This window comes from Drosophila teissieri, chromosome 3L (assembly GCF_016746235.2).
Source record: "Drosophila teissieri strain GT53w chromosome 3L, Prin_Dtei_1.1, whole genome shotgun sequence".
NCBI classification, from domain to species: Eukaryota; Metazoa; Arthropoda; class Insecta; order Diptera; family Drosophilidae; genus Drosophila; species Drosophila teissieri.
The window spans coordinates 6327800-6345379 of NC_053031.1; the positions used below are offsets into that span (position 1 = coordinate 6327800).

Genomic DNA, 17580 nt, shown 5'->3' on the forward strand with positions numbered 1-17580 from the left:
GTAGTTTTTAGAAGCTTTTAGTTTTAGTGCTAAGCCGCTTAGGCGAATAGAATTTCCAGTTAGCCACGCAAATAGAACTCCGGCTGAAAGGCGACTCATCTGTGGCAGCCGTCGATCATCTCTGATCTAGCTCTCTGGTTTTTAACTATCGGCTGGCAATAAACGATTTCAGTTCAAGTTGCTAATGGCATTTCGTTACGTTTCATAGTTTTGAAAGTTGAAATACTTGAGTCGAATCAAATGCTTGCTGTACAAGACAACGCATCTTGTACGGGTATCTTCCGGTTTTTCGTTCGATTTATGATTGTTATTAATAATTGAATTTCTATTTGTTCGACGAGCCGTGAACATAGACCAGCATCTTTTTGTGGCTTTGTTTCGCTTGCAGGGTTTTTTTTTCCTTCATTTTATGTTTTTTTAGATGATTAGAGCTTAATTTAATGGAATCAACAATGGAAACCGTTGCTTGATCGATTGTATAATTTGTCAGGCAAAGGATTAGTACGAAAATCAACATTAATAAGCCATTAAATGCGGCATGAACAAGGTTTTGCCCCCTCATCACCCCCTCCACGATAGCAAAAGGGTGCAGTTCCGCTTGATTGATGAAAAGAACCGAAGCTATCTGATCGCTTTTCACACTTTTGGCCAGCTCCACTTCTACTTCCACTCCGCTGGGGTTCTGTTTCCCGTCATTCAAGCCAACTGCCATCTAAGGTCATTCAACAGCCCAAATAAAAGCAAATTAAAACAGCTTCAACTTTAGATTTTGGGTGTTCTTTTTGCACTGCGATCGATATAAAATCAATCAAGGTCATCGCATCTCAGCTCACTTCAAACGGTAGCCAAAATGCAAGGCAAAATGGTATCCAATATTTTGGCACGCTTGCGTCCGATTTTCGGAAGTCATGAAAAGGTTTTTTTTGTTGAGAGCCATTAACAGAGATCAGTGTGGTTAAATATGTAAACTTCATATTTATGAGTAAGCAACTTTATAATCAGTTATCACTTTAATTGAGATCTTAGCTATTTAAACGTTATAATATAGTTTTTGAATAATATTATTTATAACATATGTTCTAGGGTTCAGAAATATATCAAAGTTGTCAAATTTCCCACTCCTACTTGTTTGGTTTTATATTTCATGACTTTTATTTCCTTTTTCCCCAAAGTTTTTATTTATTTCCGTTTTTTTCCTTTTATTCAAATTAAATTTTCTCTTCGCCCAAGCACTGCTTATGCTCAAGGTCGTTCCATTGCTATTTTTGGCGCATAATGATGGCAATTTGTAGGCCAATTTTCATGGCTACTTCTGCAGTTGGTAAAGCAACGACTTAGGCAAACACCTTTAATTCCGGGGGTGGAGCTATGAAATCGATTAGCACCCCAAAGGCGGCCTAATTGTGAGCACGCACGAAATACCCCACAGGTGGCGGCACTCTTCTGGTCCGCAGACCCGTCCCACACGTCCCACCTGGATTCAATCGGCGCGGCGGTACGATATGGCTGCACTGCGCATGCGTGGCGACTGCCGAGCGATTCGATCGGGCGTCTTCGGCAGCAGAGTCTTATAAATACGCCGGGCGTCGGCGCAGTTTTTGTTATTTGAACTTCAAATTTGCTCGAGATCGCTTCGTCTCGCGCACTCGGCCGCTAGCGAAACGCGCGCGTTTTATTGGCGATTTAGTAGCGATTTTCTGTGCCGCCTTTACCGCGGCGATTTTGCGTTCTTTACAAGTGGGTAGCTGTTTGCCATAAACAGAGTGACTTCTATATAGAACTTTTTGGATGTAAATAAGTGATGTTCGTAAATATATTTTAGGTGCTGACGCAAGTGGTGCTGTTAATCTGAACTGAACTGATCTGCTATTGAATCGCAAAACGCGTTGTTGCATCACGACTCGAGAATGAAGATGGTGAGTGTGCCTGGTGTTGCAGTGCGAAACGAGTGCACCGAAATGTGCGAACAATCAGGCCATAATCGTAACATTGTCGCGGCTAGAATCGGCAATGGATCCCAGAAATATTCACACTTTTTTGAGGTGCAGTTTGCATGCTGCCCTCCGCAGCAGAGTGCAGCAGATCTGCAGTTTGCAGCTTGCAGGCAGTTGGCCTGCTGGCATCCCATGAGTTGTCTGTCAAACAAAATTGCCCAACGCCAAAGAGTTTCTAAAAAGCGACAGCGACGAAAAACAAACAAACTTACAGAAACAAAAACAGAAACAGAAACAGATACGACTCCGCGCTCCGAGTGGAGGAGTCGCATGGTAAATTTGCATAAATGGCGCTACAATTGAAGAAAATCGGTACAAGTACAAATAAAATAACAGAAAACAGCTGGCAGCAGTCATCAGTCAGATGCGAAGACGGCGACATGTACACGTAGAGAAAGGATCATTACTATATATAGTTATCTATTATTTTTCCAAAACCATAATTCAGATGATTTAAAAAGTTTGAAATAGACTTTTTTTGATCAGTTCTTTAGAGTTCAAAACACTTGATTATCCGACAAGATGTGTTATTTGTAATAACCATTTTCCACCACCTTTTCATATTTTGCAATAGTTTGTAGTTATTTATTTGGTTGGCCCTCTGATATGTTTATAGCCAAATTCCCTTTTGTACGGGACCATTTCGCCACCATTTTAAATCATGAATTTCACAAGCCAACTGGAAATTTCTTACCGTGCTGACCTGCGGCAATGGTAACTGCATTGGGTGATTCCACCGGCTCCCAAACCGAGTTCGCTGCCAATGACTGACTCACTCGAGGGCGACTCCGGAGTGGCGACCGGAAGTGCTCATAACCGACCGTTTCAATCCGCCCAGCGCTGAGTTGCTCTTCACGCATGCGCGTGTTCTTGGCCATTTCAAGAGCGGCTAAACGGGCCGCGAGATTTGGCAATAAGCCCTGGCTGCTGAATAGGCTTGAATGAGTCAATGGGTGCCCAGAACCAGTGTTAGGCAACAGCAATTAACACCGAGCGCCAAACTGATTTTCACCAAGGTCGTCACACCACATATATATAAATAGATGTGCTGGCTCTGGTTTTATGATGTGATTTCACACGCCTCAATTGTGACAATTAACGCCCCCCGTTTCGCGGCAATTGTCGCCCGAATTGTCTAAGTTTTGGCTGTTTTTTCACTGTTTGTTTGGAGTCAGGGCCTAGGAAAATGACTCGACATGATCGAAACAGATTCAGATTCTGTGTGGAAAAAAAGTTCCAACGGCGGGCGCACCTCGAGCAGTAGACCTCACCCACTTTACACACTCTTCAAAACTTCAACTATTCAAGCCACACAGAATTATGCCACCCGAGATGACGCCGCACATTCGGACAGGTATTTTGTAATGGGTGCTTTAATTACGAGCTTGTAGATCGGTGTGGTGAAACTTTCAATTAAGGTCAACAGGAAAACGGATATGTATATCTTAATTCGTCTGAGCCATGTTCATTTAGGATTGGCAGATATCGTTGGTTGCCATCTTTGGGATTATTCTAAAGTGAATATTAACAAATAGAAACATCGAGAGCATTATTCATGTTATGCGACAACTGTGTGCGTCACTGCCATTAAAAAAATACATTTCAACCCATAACTTAATTGGGTACCGTCTTTAATGGACATACACATATCAACGCGAGTTGTCAACTAAAAACGCAACAGAAAGCCAAATTATACGGGGGTTAGAACTAGTTTCTTGAGGTGCCAGCTATTCATGCCACAAGTTGAAAGAAGATTGGCAAATCCGCTAGAATTTAAGGCCCGACAGCTGACAAGCCGCTTGAGTATCTCACAAGTGGCATTTTTCCATAACAATTTATCAAAGAGGTTAAGAAAAAATACGAAACATAATCATAAATCCATAAGAACATTGCGTGGGATGACTTAAACTATATCCATTTGATTGAGATGATCGCTCGGTTTGACGCGACTTTTGTTCCATTTTTATATAACAAGTTTTTTTTTGTGTTGAGTTTTTTGCTGCTATTGTCTTGATTCAATTAAGGTTTTTTGCTTTAATGGCCAGTGTTTAACGACTTTGACTTGAAGCGCACTCGTAGAAGCCGTTTAAGTTATTTTTTAGTTTTATTTTGGGCAAATTTATGTGTTTTAATTTGAGAAATGGAATTCCGGGTTTCAAAGATGGTTTTGCACAGCAGATAAAGCTTTTCACTGCCTCCCTCAAAGTTTCTTATCTATGGCTTAATTAGCGCTCGCCAAATTGCTAGTTTCGTATTTACATAAATCAGAGTGAGTGGAGGGATTTCCATCTAATTTAATTTTAGCATCTCTTCGGGTTTATCGAACCGGTCGGCGTGACTTTGCCATCAAGTGGCAGTGTTTTTGTCCGACTATCCACGAGGTTATTCACACAGGCCTGGTATTTAGAACATTTCTAGGCGGTCCAGATCGGTTCGATAAACTAATGGCCAATGTGGCAGATGCTACGACCTTGACTCTGAGTGATGCCCGCGGCTGCTACCAGTTTTTATTTATCTATTTTTTTGTTATTTGTTAAATGCAACCACATGCGGGCTTGGTGTAGGCCCGGTTTAAACCGCCCCTGCCAATAATCAATCAACGGATGGGCAATTAGCGCGCGAAAATGCGTTTAATTTGGCTTTCGACTTGTTAATCATTAATGTGCGTGGAGAGCCTTAGTTGAACGTGACCCAATTGGATTGTCAGCGCAGTGTCGAATTCTTAGCCAAAGATCGATGGTGTCAAAAGCTGACAATGGCCATTTGCCAAATTTTCGAGCCTTAATTATATGCGGAAATTTTCGAAGCTCTGACGCCAATGAAAATAACCATAAACGGTCGAGGCCCACGTAGATATTGTCAGTCACACCGGCTAAATATAAATGTCATAGACTTGGTTTAAGATCATTACTGTTTTCAACACTAAATTATATTTATATTTTTTTCTTTTTTTTGCAGCATATTCGCGTGTTTAGCCTGGCTTTGATCGCTCTAAGCCAGAGCTACTTTACTGCGGCCCAGGTAAGCCGATGATATCTCATACTTTAAGCAAACTTAACAAATTCAATTCTTTGCAGGGCTATGACTATCCCCAGCCGAAGGTGTCCTTCACCGATGGGTATTCGTATCCGCAGCCGGAAATCCCGTTCCCACCACCTCTCCCGAAGGTTGTGGAGCCCAGTGGCTACTCCTACCCAAAGCCAGCCGTTCCCTTCCCGCCAGCACAGCCCAAGTACACGCCGCCAGTGCAGCAGATCATTCCGCAGGAACCCAAGCTGGTCAGTGGGTACTCCTACCCCAAGCCAGCGGTTCCCTTCCCGCCACCAACGCAGCCCCCACAGATAAGGGTGACCTCACCACCGGCCGTAGGATACTCCTATCCCACACCATCGGTTCCCTTCCCCCAGCCAAAGCAAGGATACGATTACCCCAAGCCAGCAGTTCGGTTCCCACCACCAACTGCTCCACCACAAAAGTACTTGCCACCTGTAACCACAACTCAAGCGCCACCTCCGCAAGTGAAACAGGGATACGACTATCCCAAGCCCGCCATTCCATTCCCACCACCTACTGCTCCGCCACAGAAGTATCTGCCCCCGGTGACCACTACTCCTGCTCCACCTCCACCACCGCCGCCGACTAAGAAGTACCTGCCTCCTCCTCAGGTCAAGCAGGGATACGATTATCCTAAGCCAGCAGTTCCATTCCCACCACCCACGAATCCACCACAGAAATACCTGCCTCCCGTTGTGCCCACCAGCCCTCCTGTGCCAAAATACATTCCCCCACCCACACCTGCCTACATTCCACCACCACCAAAGAAGCAAGGATATGACTATCCCAAGCCTGCCATTCCATTCCCAGCACCCACTGCCCCTCCACAGAAGTACCTGCCTCCTGTGACCACAACGCAAGCACCACCACCACCACCGCCACCCAAGTACCTGCCACCCCCTCAGGTGAAACAGGGTTACGACTATCCCAAACCCGCTATTCCATTCCCACCACCCACTGCTCCACCACAGAAATATTTGCCACCTGTCACCACCACGAAAGCACCTCCTCCACCACCCACTGCTAAATACCTTCCTCCCCCACAAGTAAAGCAAGGTTACGATTACCCCAAACCCGCCGTTCCTTTCCCACCTCCCACTAACCCACCACAGAAATATCTACCACCTGTTGCGCCCACGACTCCACCACAGCCCAAGTACTTGCCACCTCCGAAGCCAACAAACCCACCGCAGCCCAAGTATCTGCCTCCCCCACAGCCCAAGTCGGGCTATGATTACCCAAAACCCGCCATTCCATTCCCACCACCAACAAACCCACCACAGAAATACTTGCCACCCGTTGTGCCCACGACTCCACCACAGCCCAAGTACTTGCCACCTCCGAAGCCAACAAACCCACCGCAGCCCAAGTATCTGCCTCCCCCACAGCCCAAGTCGGGCTATGATTACCCAAAGCCTGCCGTTCCATTCCCACCACCCACTAATCCCACGCCAAAGTACTTGCCACCACCAGTGATTCCAACTTCACCACCAGTGCCAAAATATCTGCCACCTACTAACCCACCAACGCCCAAGTACTTGCCCCCGGTGCAGGTGAAGCAGGGTTACGACTATCCCAAGCCCGCCATTCCATTCCCACCACCCACTGCCCCACCACAGAAGTACTTGCCACCTGTGACCACAACTCAAGCACCACCACCACCTCCACCACCCAAGTACCTGCCTCCACCTCAGGTGAAGCAGGGCTACGACTATCCCAAGCCCGCCATTCCCTTCCCACCACCCACGAATCCCCCGCAAAAGTACATTCCCCCCGTTGTGCCAACCAGCCCGCCCACTCCCAAGTACCTTCCACCCCCGCAGGTGAAGCAGGGTTACGACTACCCCAAGCCAGTCATTCCATTTCCCCCACCCGCCCCCAAGTCCGTGGGCTATTCCTACCCGAAGCCGGCGATCGCCTTTGACTTTTGAATAACTCATTCCTCGATCGGCCACTCATCATTGATTAAATGACACAATTGCCTCTGTGTGCGCATAGTGATCCTTAGGAACGTACGAAATTGAATAATTGTAGTCTACTGTAATATTTTATTTAATACCTATCATTAATGATGTACCGGGGATCTTGCCTGCGGAATCTCCAATCGAACTTAGTCATTAAAATATGTTTTTTAAACTTATGTTTTAACGATTACGCAATGCTGCCGAATTAAAAACGACAATGTGAATGTTATGTGTTTGCTGTTTTCCTTCAATGGGTCAAAGGGTAAGACACTAAATAGATATGAGCAAGATAGAGTTAGAGCAAGATGTTCTAATCCAGAATGATTATGCTTTTTATCGGGTATACGCACATACTTTTAGACATCGCAGTTCATAGTGCTCGCCTGCCGGAAAGTATAACACAATAGGGCAATAAATTTCATAATTCTACTCAAAGACCTTAGACTTGCAGCTTGGTTAACCGATAACATTTAAAAGCTGTTAACCGGTTCAGTTGTTAGCAGTAATAACAAAGAAGCTTGGTTAACCGATAACATTTAAAAGCTGTTAACCGGTTCATTTGTTAGCAGTTATAATAAAGAAGCTTGGTTAACCGATATCATTTAAAAGCTGTTAACCGGTTCAGTTGTTAGCAGTAATAACAAAGAAGCTTGGTTAACCGATAACATTTAAAAGCTGTTAACCGGTTCAGTTGTTAGCAGTAATATATATTATATTTTGATATAAGGATTAATATATATAATACTATGATAAAATGTAAATAAAAAATACTGTGTTACAAAATGAGACCATAATAAAATGGCTTTCTTAACTCTGAAGACAGCTGCGCTAGGCTTTCTACACTTTTCCTCAGCCTTACTAAAGTTAAAAGACAAAAAAAACTTTTTCGACACTTCAGCCCGTAAGTATACAACTTATAAATGCCAAAAAGCTAGCTCTTATTAACTCATTGTTGACTTTGAACTTGAAGCTTCAGACGACAATGCACTTGCTGAACAAAAAATTAATTTCGGATCTTTAAACGAGTTTCCGCATCTCGAACTGAACTAGTTTTTTCAGCTGCTGGATCGTCTCCGCTTGACGACAGGTATTAATGCCCAATATCCAATGGCTTTAATGGCCTGAGCTACTTACTCTATTATGCAATATTATTGTTAGGCAAATAAGAGAGATCCCGTGAATGGGGATTCCTGTTAGTCGATTAAGTAATAAGGCAGTGGGAGTATTTTTCAATATTTTTATTATTTATGACTTTCTCAATTTCGTTTCCCAGGTGAAACCCGTGAGTCAAATAGCAGGATTTGGCTCGGTTCGCTGGGGGTTCGTTGGAGCCTCTAGTAACGGTGACGGCGGAGGACGCGACGACGCTGGGTCTTGTAGCGGTATCCATCGTTGGCGGAGAAGGAGTGGGCGGGCTCGGAGGCGGCGGTCTCGTAGCTCTCAGCGGGGGCGGAGTAGGAAGCAGCTGGGGCGGAGTAGGAGGCAGCTGGGGCGGAGGCGGCACCGGTGTAGAACTCGGGAGCGGAGTAGCTCTGAGCGGGAGCAGCGTAGGAGGCAGCTGGGGCAGAAGCAGCAGCGGAGTAGGTGGCAGCAGGAGCGGAGTAGCTCTGGGCAGGAGCGGCGTAGCTCTGGGCAGGAGCGGCGTAGGACACAGCTGGGGCGGAGGCAGCAGCGGTGTAGGTGGCAGCGGGAGCAGAGTAGCTCTGAGCGGGGGCGGAGTACACTGGTTCGGGGGCAGAGGCTGCTGGGGGCAGGTAATCGTTGGAGGGCAGGTGGCTCACATCACGACGGTGACGGCGGAGCACCACACGCTTGTGGGTCTTGTAGCGGTATCCATCGTTGGAGGAGAAGGAGTGGGCAGGAGCAGAAGCAGCGGTCTCGTAGCTCTCAGCGGGCTCGGCGTAGGAGGCAGCAGGTGCGGCAAAGGACACAGCTGGGGCAGAGGCAGCTGGGGCGGGCTGGTAGACTGGAGCGGGGGCGGAAGCTGCTGGGGGCAGGTACTCACTGGTTGGGGCAGAAGCGGCTCCCTGGAAGGGGGGCAGGTAGTCGTTGGAGGGCACACCACGACGATGACGGCGGAGGACGACGCGCTTCTGGGTCTTGTAGCGGTATCCATCGTTGGCCGAGAAGGTGTGGGCGGGCTCAGAGGCAGCGGTCTCGTAAGACTCAGCGGGAGCGGAGTAGGACACAGCTGGGGCGGAAGCAGCAGCGGTGTAGGTGGCAGCAGGGGCGGCGTAGGAGACAGCAGGAGCCGATGCAGCAGCGGAGTAAGTGGCAGCAGGGGCAGAGTAGCTCTGGGCAGGAGCGGCGTAGGACACAGCTGGGGCGGAAGCAGCAGCGGTGTAGGTGGCAGCAGGAGCAGAGTAGCTCTGGGCAGGAGCGGCGTAGGACACAGCTGGGGCAGAAGCAGCAGCGGTGTAGGTGGCAGCAGGAGCGGAGTAGCTCTGGGCAGGAGCGGCGTAGGACACAGCTGGGGCGGAGGCAGCAGCGGTGTAGGTGGCAGCAGGAGCAGAGTAGCTCTGGGCAGGAGCGGCGTAGGACACAGCTGGAGCAGCATAAGACACCGCTGGAGCAGAGGCAGCAGCGGAGTAGCTGGACTCAACGGGAGCGGAGTAGGAGGCAACTGGAGCCGAGGCCTCTACGCTGTAGCTTGGGGCAGGAGCGGCGTAGGAAGCCACGGGAGCCGAGGCCACTCCACGGCTGGGGGGCAGGTACTGGCTGGATGGCAGGTGGCTGACATCAGCGGCCACGGCGGCGATGAAGGCGCAGAACAAGAAGAATTTCTGTAATGGAAGAAGTGGCACATATTAGCTGATTATCCTGATGGTTGATGATGCACCGTTCCTGGTTAGTACCATTTTGCTAGGTGCTCGGCTGTCCAGTTGAACGGAGAGTGCAAGTGGAAGTGATGCCTTAGACCATGTTCTGCGGCTTATTTATATGATTCTAATCACCGGCCTGCGGCGGGAAATTTGCATTTGACTATTTAATTTATGAATTTGTATTTAGTGACACCGCCAAAACATATCCATTATAGTTTTGCAAGCAGGTTTGTGGCGGGTTTTGCGATCTGCCCAACTCCAGCGAACTCATGAGCCACGATTTGGGGGTCCCCCTTTCTCCCCCGGCCTAACCTCCATAACAGCCAAACGGCCACTTAATACTTTTAATATATTTCATTAATACTTAGTGGCCAAGATCAGGTTCCATTGTCCCCCCATCCGCACTCGCCAATTTCTCCCAGGCCAAACGCGTGCCGATTCAGATTCTAATTCGAATCCACCCCAACTCAATTTGCTTAATTGTCGATAATTATATTGTGGCTTAATCAACTGGTACAACCAATCGGGTTCTCTAACTCCGGATAATAAAAGCAGATGTTCGATAGCGGAGCGGAGAAAAGGCCAAAAACAGTTGGTAAAAAAGCGAAATGACTGCCGAAAAAGCAATCAAGTTGCGGAAATAAATCACGATCTCAATGCCGAAATAATAGAATTGACTGTCGAAACCGATTGTATGTCACCGCCTGAAAGAAAACCTGAACAAAATGAACTGAATACACTTTTGGAAAAATTACCTTTTAAAAAGCGCAAGTCGAAGGAAAACATTAATAAAACGTGGTAATTAATTCCATTTCTCGAACTAGATTCTGCTGAAAGCGTGTTTCCCCTTCCAATATTAAAATGCAAATACTTTTTAAATCAATAAAGTACTATACATTTTAAATGAACTTTTTAATAACAGTAGTCTTGCGCTTTAATAAAATTTTCCTAAATTATTATAAACTTCTAGGTCATATACAACTTATTACGTTTATAACGACAGCATGAAGATGACACACCATCCAAAACAGTTAACATACCCCTTACTTTTGTAGGTAAGCGATCTAAAAGCGTGAAGCAGTATTGAACTTTTTGAAGATGAGTTTGCGGAAGCTTGGGCATAAATAGATTAAAATTAGATTATGTGTCAAGTGTTTGGCAAACATTACGTTCTAATGTCTATAATTAGATAGTGAAATTTTGAATATCCTCTAACACTTATCCTCTTTTCCTAAATTGGTGAATCATCACAGATTATTTCTAAATAGAAAGGCAACATTTTATACACTTCGCCAGTTTTAATTATTCGTTGAGTATCGACCCAAGGATTTATATGTTATAGAAATATATTTCTCCATTTAAAATCTTTTAAATAGATACATTAAACGTAACTTTTTGTTACCCATTTTGTACACCCAACATCATATAACTAAAAACGCTTGAATGTATTAATTTGTTATCGTAATATTTTATTTGAATGAAAAGGAGGTATTCTAATAGTAGGGTCTGCACTCCAAAATGAGTACAAATCGATCACCTAGTGAAGCCTTTATCGGATGATTTAGTGGCGGCGGAACACAACACGCTTGTGGGTCTTGTAGCGGTATCCATCATCGCCCAAGATGGTCTCAGGAGTAGCCTCAACGGGAGCCAGGTACTCGTTGGAGGGAACAGCAGCCTGGACAGGGGGCAAGTACTCGTTGGACAGCTCGTTCACATCACGACGGTGACGACGGACAACCACACGCTTGTTGGTCTTGTAACGGTAGCCATCATCGGCCAAGACGGTCTCAGAAGCCTCAACGGGAGCCAGGTACTCGTTGGAGGGAGCAGCAGCCTGGAAAGGAGGCAAGTACTCGTTGGACAGCTCGTTCACATCACGACGGTGACGACGGACAACCACACGCTTGTTGGTCTTGTAACGGTAGCCATCATCGGCCAAGACGGTCTCAGAAGCCTCAACGGGAGCCAGGTACTCGTTGGAGGGAGCAGCAGCCTGGAAAGGAGGCAAGTACTCGTTGGACAGTTCGTTGACGTCACGGCGGTGGCGGCGGTAGACAACGCGACGATGGGTCTTGTAACGGTAACCGTCGTCGGCCAGCTCATGAGCGGGCTCAGCCTCAACCACGACGGGAGCGGGGGCGGCCAGCTGGACAGGGGCGGCGATCTGAACTGGAGCGGGAGCTGGGGCAGCAACCTGGACGGGGGCGGACACTGGGGGCAGATACTCGTTGGTGGGAGCAACAGCCTGGACAGGGGGCAAGTATTCGTTGGAAAGCTCGTTCACATCACGACGGTGACGACGGAGAACCACGCGCTTGTGGGTCTTGTAACGGTAGCCATCATCGGCCAGCTCGTGGGCAGGGGCAGCCTCGACATCCACGGGAGACAGGTACTCGTTGCTGGGGGCGGCGATGATCTGCTGCTCCTGGACGGGAGGCAGGTACTCGTTGGACAGCTCGTTCACATCACGACGGTGACGACGGATCACCACGCGCTTGTGGGTCTTGTAACGGTAGCCATCATCGGCCAAGACGGTCTCAGAGGCATCCCCAACGGGAGCCAGGTACTCGTTGGAGGGAGCAACAGCATCGACAGGGGGCAAGTACTCGTTGGAAAGCTCGTTCACATCACGACGGTGACGACGGAGAACCACGCGCCTGTGGGTCTTGTAACGGTAGCCATCATCGGCCAGCTCGTGGGCAGGGGCAGCCTCAACCTCCACGGGAGGCAGGTACTCGTTGGTGGGAGCAGCAACCTCGACAGGGGGCAAGTACTCGTTGGACAGCTCGTTCACATCACGACGGTGACGACGGAGAACCACGCGCTTGTGGGTCTTGTAACGGTAGCCATCATCGGCCAGCTCGTGGGCAGGGGCAGCCTCAACCTCCACGGGAGGCAGGTACTCGTTGGTGGGAGCGGCGATGATCTGCTGCTCCTGGACGGGAGGCAGGTACTCGTTGGAGGGCAGGTGGCTGACATCGGCAGCCACAGCTGCGATCACGGCAAAAGCGACCAGGAAGAGTTTCTGCAAGAAACAGTTGGGGAAGTTTGTTTAGTTTAGTCCTTCAGTGGTGTTCCGATGGCTACGGTGCCCAAAGTGTCGAATCGTACCATGTTGTCCGATGAGTTGCTTGTTCACAGCAGTAAAACCAAAACTCTAATGAGGAATACGCAGAACCTTTTGGTATTTATACAGATTCTCCGCTCTTCGCTGGCCATTACAGAGCTGGCGTTTTTTGCTCCTCTGCCCAAAAAGACGTCGCTGCCAGCGCAGGCGTCTGTAAATTCGCACGAGTTCGTCTTTGGTTTTGTTGGACTGCGGGTTCTAAGACGCTCTTTTGCGGCTCAAACACAGCTTGGCCAACACGATTGACGGCGACTGCGACGCTTACATTCGCACAAGCTGAAGCTCGAGAGCAGTTGATGGCTAAAAAAAATGTTTAATGGCCAAAATCGTTCGCACGGATTCTCTTAATTGTTTTATTTAATCATATGCAAAAGATTTGATGGACATCAAAGTTTTGGACAAGTCGAGCGCGCAAAACATACTCACATAGAAATATATATATATTATATGTATATAAATATTATATGTATTAACTTGGCTCTCTCATCTTGTTTACACCTCTTTGTGTTCGCTCCGCCTGCCTGGTTTCATTCAAACCGCCGTTGGAATTGCGCTCGATTTAAATTCAAATGATGAGTTATATGTTTCAATCCAATTCGCTCACTTCAATAGATCTCCGAATCGCCACTCAAAAAGTCGATTATTTCGATCGCAGTCGCTTCTCTTTGTGGCGATGTCGTTCGCCGTTCATTAATCAACAAATAGGAACTGACCAAGCGAGCCATTCAATTTTGGAAATATGATATAATTATGCCTGATGCGTACGAGTTGTTTAAGTTTGTAAACAGAATGCCGGATGTTCAATGAAGAGATCTTCAGCAGATCCCATTGTGAGTTCTTAGAATAATCTGCCTTATGCGGATGCGCGCTTATCAATTACTAAGTTTGAAAGATCTTATAATATTTGTTTATCTTATATGACATCAACATCGACATATGTACATATGTACATATTTGGAACAATATGACTTGCTTCTTAAGGGCACATTACTTTTAAAAACATGTTTTCTTACAATTATTTATCGACCAATTTGGTTGACAGCCCACAGCACACTTAATCCCAACCTTAGCATTTTTCTATATCATCCAGATGTGTCATTTGATCTGCAACTGATTTTTGTGTCACTTCTGTTCAAAAACCTCTCACCAAGTGCTTCGAAAGTTAAACATGGACATGCATGGGATGTTTGAATAAATCAAGTAAAGTTGTTTGCACCGGTAGATAAGGAGAATTTATTTTGGCTTATTTATGAGTTAGTTTAAATTTAAACGCGCGCTCCAGATGATAAAATGGGATTAAATGATTAAATCAAAGATATTAATGCTATTAATTCAAGCTAATCAATTTGTTAAGAGCAAAAGTGAGCCATAGACTGCAGCTACTCTTCAGCAAATGATTAATGGTTAAACTTTGGAGAGGGGGAGTACATGTTTTATTTGGCCACAATTCGTTGTATTTGCAACATCGAAGCCAAAAAAATTAGCCATGAAGCAAGGCTTGTTAGTGCTAGGAACTAATCGGTTCCGTATAGTCGAGGATAAACGATGACTCACAAGCCGCCAATCGATTCATCGAAAAATCGCGAAAAGAAAATATACAACTCGGGTCAAAGTACAGCTGCGAAAGTCAAGGCCATGATCTATGGGGTTGCCCGAAGTTTATGACGGGATGGAGGTGTTTTGTGGGGGGATTGCGCCGGTGATGGATGGTTGTCACGCGCCACCAATCGCCACCAATCTCAGAAGACGGGCCTTAATAGCACCAGTTTGGCCAATTAACGCGACGGCCATAAAGAGGTTGGTCGGTATCAAATAGCAACAATATCAGTTTTCCTATTTCCAAATGCATAAAGGTTTAGAGCCTTACGATTCTAGTTTGGCTTGCCATTGTACGCCAGAGATAAATCATTTCATTTCCTGTGTGTGTGCAGCACTTAAACATAGTCAAAAACTGCGAGTATTAACGAGCTGAATTTATGGCTTTGCCAATTTACATTTTATTCACTGTCAACATAGCGAGTTCTATCTAGCATATTCTACCTACATATGTACATATGTATGTATTTCTATTCTGACTATGGTCCAGTTGCCCATAGATGTTCTACACGCAAGCTGCCAATAGTCAATAGATCACCACCATTGCCCCATCTGCTTATTATTGTTATCCATCAGTAGTTCGGTGAGCCGGTCCGCACACTTAAGAGTTCCATTTCGGCATCGCTGCTTATGCCGAAAAATAGAGAAATATGCAAATTAGTGAATGGCAGTTTGGGGTCCCATACAGTCGTCCCGTAGAAGGGAACAAAACCCCACCGCAACGGCCACAGACAACACTTAAATTGTCAGCCCGGCTTAATAAGTAAGCGTGGGCACCGAATTAGCGTAACCCACAAAAAATAATTCGGACAGGAGAGCGGATCGGCGAAAGGAGATCTCCGTCCCACTGATTGTGTTATCGGATAGTGTATAATGGTTAATGGATGGGGACGCTCGAGCGGTCTCCCCAAATGGAGTTTCCAAAGCGCTGTGTATACCAGATTCGGACTGCCTTTGCATAATCCCACAGGTCGCGTCGCTCTGTCTAACAAAAACCAAAGAGCAGTTGGCGCTGGCTTAATGAATGCAAATTCTATTCTAATTAATATTATGGCCATTCGATTTTTGCCATATATGTGAGCTTAACAGGCGGCGGCAACTTCTTTCTCGTGGCTGCAGCCTTTCCTTTGTCTTAGTCTTTGTCTTTTGGCCGGCATAGTCACACGCGCTAGTTAATTTAGTTTTTAAGATACCCTAACTGGGGAGGATTCCCTATCACAAGCTGTGGATATGTAAGTGCAATTTCAAATATTCTTAAAACTTTTGTGTTTGTATATTTGAAAGCTTGCATTTGATTAGGAAATCGGAGTATTATCAAAATTGCGAGATAAAGTTATTTGTTTAAAGTTTATGTTGTTGCCATCCAGCCAGATTTTCTAAATCAAGTATTGTCTGATGCTTTTATTACAGAGTAAAATACAGTCTGCTTAAAAAGACCTTAATACTCACTAGCCAAGTACACGTTTTAGTCTTTTATGACAAACTTAACGTTTTTTCAGCCTGTGATGCTCTTTTTTCGCTTAACTAAAATATATGATAAATCATTCTGGAAACCCGTTCCAAAATCGCCCCACTCGTCTGAGCCGGCGACTAGAAAGTGCCACCACCGTCATGAAGCGCATCTCCAGAGCTCCAAAAAAAAACATATCAAAGCCGAAAAAGGCTAAAATATAAATATACAAAAATCAACGCCGAGCAACAGGGCAGCAAAAAAGATAAAGAAAAAACTCCGCACACTTCTAACACTCGGCTTGGGGCCAATAAATAATGGAAACGCGTGGCAGCCGAAATTTGGCAAGTTCCTTTCATGTAATTCTGATTTTAACTCGATTCTTAATTTGGGGCTGCCTGCGGCTCATCGAGTGGCTTTCTGTTTGATGGCTGATGGAAACATAAGGCTTAAAGTATGATCGCTCTTGAAAATGTATTCTCGGTTGTGGGCTGTCTAAAATTAATTATGTGGCTGCAAAGTGCTGAAAATTAATCATCCGAGCTTTGCATGCTTGTCGATTTCTCAGGCTAAATTTAACAGATGATGCAAAGCGGAGTTACATGAGATCGCATTAGTTATGATCCCAAAACTCAGAACCCTTTGAGTACACAGTTCTGGCTCTAAGTTGGCCATCTGGAAAGCCATTAAATAATATATACACATGAAGAAATCAATGTATACTCGATATTTGTGAACTTAATGACTTTTGATAATAATTAATTAGTTAATGACAGTTAAAACAAGTTTACTCACCGGATATTGATTATTCATTTTAAATTAAAATGCAAAATCGATGAAAAGTAATTAAATTAAAGTGTACGGATTTAGGGAATAAAATTGTTTGATTCTTATGTAGTAGAAACCCAAAAAGGTATAATTATACATACACATGAAGAAATCAATTTGTATTCGATATTTAAGAACTAAATGACTTTTGACAATAATTAAAATAATTATTGATAATTAAAACAAGTTTACTGCCTGGGTATTGAATATTCATTTTCAATAAAAATGCTAAATCGTTGAGAAGTAATTAAATTAAAGTGTACGGATTTAGGGAATAAAATTGTTTGATTCTTATGTAGTAGCACATGTTGTTTCTCAGCTCAGATTTGGCTCAGTGCTTCGGGAAACCTAGAAATGTTTGATAGCAATAATTGCCAAAGAAGCGGGTGGCTGCGGATCATTGAACTCCACCAGCCCCACCACGAACCCACTCACTCGCTTTGCATAGCCACAAGCCGGCGAAATTCGCACAGACATCATCCGAAATTTATTTCTGTAATCAGCGGGCTTTGAATACCCTAGCGGTCTGCGTTAATTTTATGCCGAGCTAGGCAGCTACGTAGAGTTTGATCTGAAAGTTTGCCATAAATTATTTTAATTTAATTTTGCGGACATTTGGCTCACTTAAGCTAATTTCACCAGGAGAAGTGCGCTGATTTATGAGGAGTAGCTAATAGCTTTCTATGGGTCGGTGTATTGGGTCAAGAGCCGACGAGATGGGCTAATCCGCTCTGACCTACAG

At 45.5% G+C, this 17580-nt stretch overlaps 3 protein-coding genes across 3 annotated transcripts; 1 reads left to right on the plus strand and 2 right to left on the minus strand.

Moving 5' to 3' along the window:
- The first annotated feature begins 1596 nt into the window (after positions 1-1596).
- On the plus strand, positions 1597-7241 carry LOC122617127 (extensin-1). Its single transcript, XM_043792836.1, has 4 exons — positions 1597-1737; positions 1823-1916; positions 4953-5015; positions 5072-7241. Exons 2-4 carry the CDS (start codon positions 1908-1910, stop codon positions 6977-6979), a joined length of 1980 nt encoding a protein of 659 aa, XP_043648771.1. The 5' UTR covers positions 1597-1737; positions 1823-1907; the 3' UTR covers positions 6980-7241.
- Positions 7242-8346: 1105 nt separating this feature from the next.
- LOC122616461 (chorion protein S36) lies at positions 8347-10152 on the minus strand. Its single transcript, XM_043791916.1, has 3 exons — positions 10147-10152; positions 9307-9795; positions 8347-9231 (listed from the first exon to the last, which is right to left on the minus strand). The coding sequence occupies exons 1-3, from the start codon at positions 10150-10152 to the stop codon at positions 8347-8349; spliced, it is 1380 nt and encodes a 459-aa protein (XP_043647851.1).
- Positions 10153-11282: 1130 nt separating this feature from the next.
- LOC122617297 lies at positions 11283-13005 on the minus strand. Its single transcript, XM_043793099.1, has 2 exons — positions 12949-13005; positions 11283-12862 (listed from the first exon to the last, which is right to left on the minus strand). Exons 1-2 carry the CDS (start codon positions 12949-12951, stop codon positions 11396-11398), a joined length of 1470 nt encoding a protein of 489 aa, XP_043649034.1. The 5' UTR covers positions 12952-13005; the 3' UTR covers positions 11283-11395.
- Between the last annotated feature and the right edge of the window lie 4575 nt (positions 13006-17580).

Coding starts and splice junctions, on each gene's coding strand:
- LOC122616461 (XM_043791916.1), bottom strand. Junction 9,232..9,306: donor CCTACGCCGCTCCTGCCCAG/AGCTACTCTGCC, acceptor GCCCCTGCTGCC/ACCTACACCGCTGCTGCTTC.
- LOC122617127 (XM_043792836.1), top strand. Junction 5,016..5,071: donor GCTACTTTACTGCGGCCCAG/GTAAGCCGATGA, acceptor AATTCTTTGCAG/GGCTATGACTATCCCCAGCC.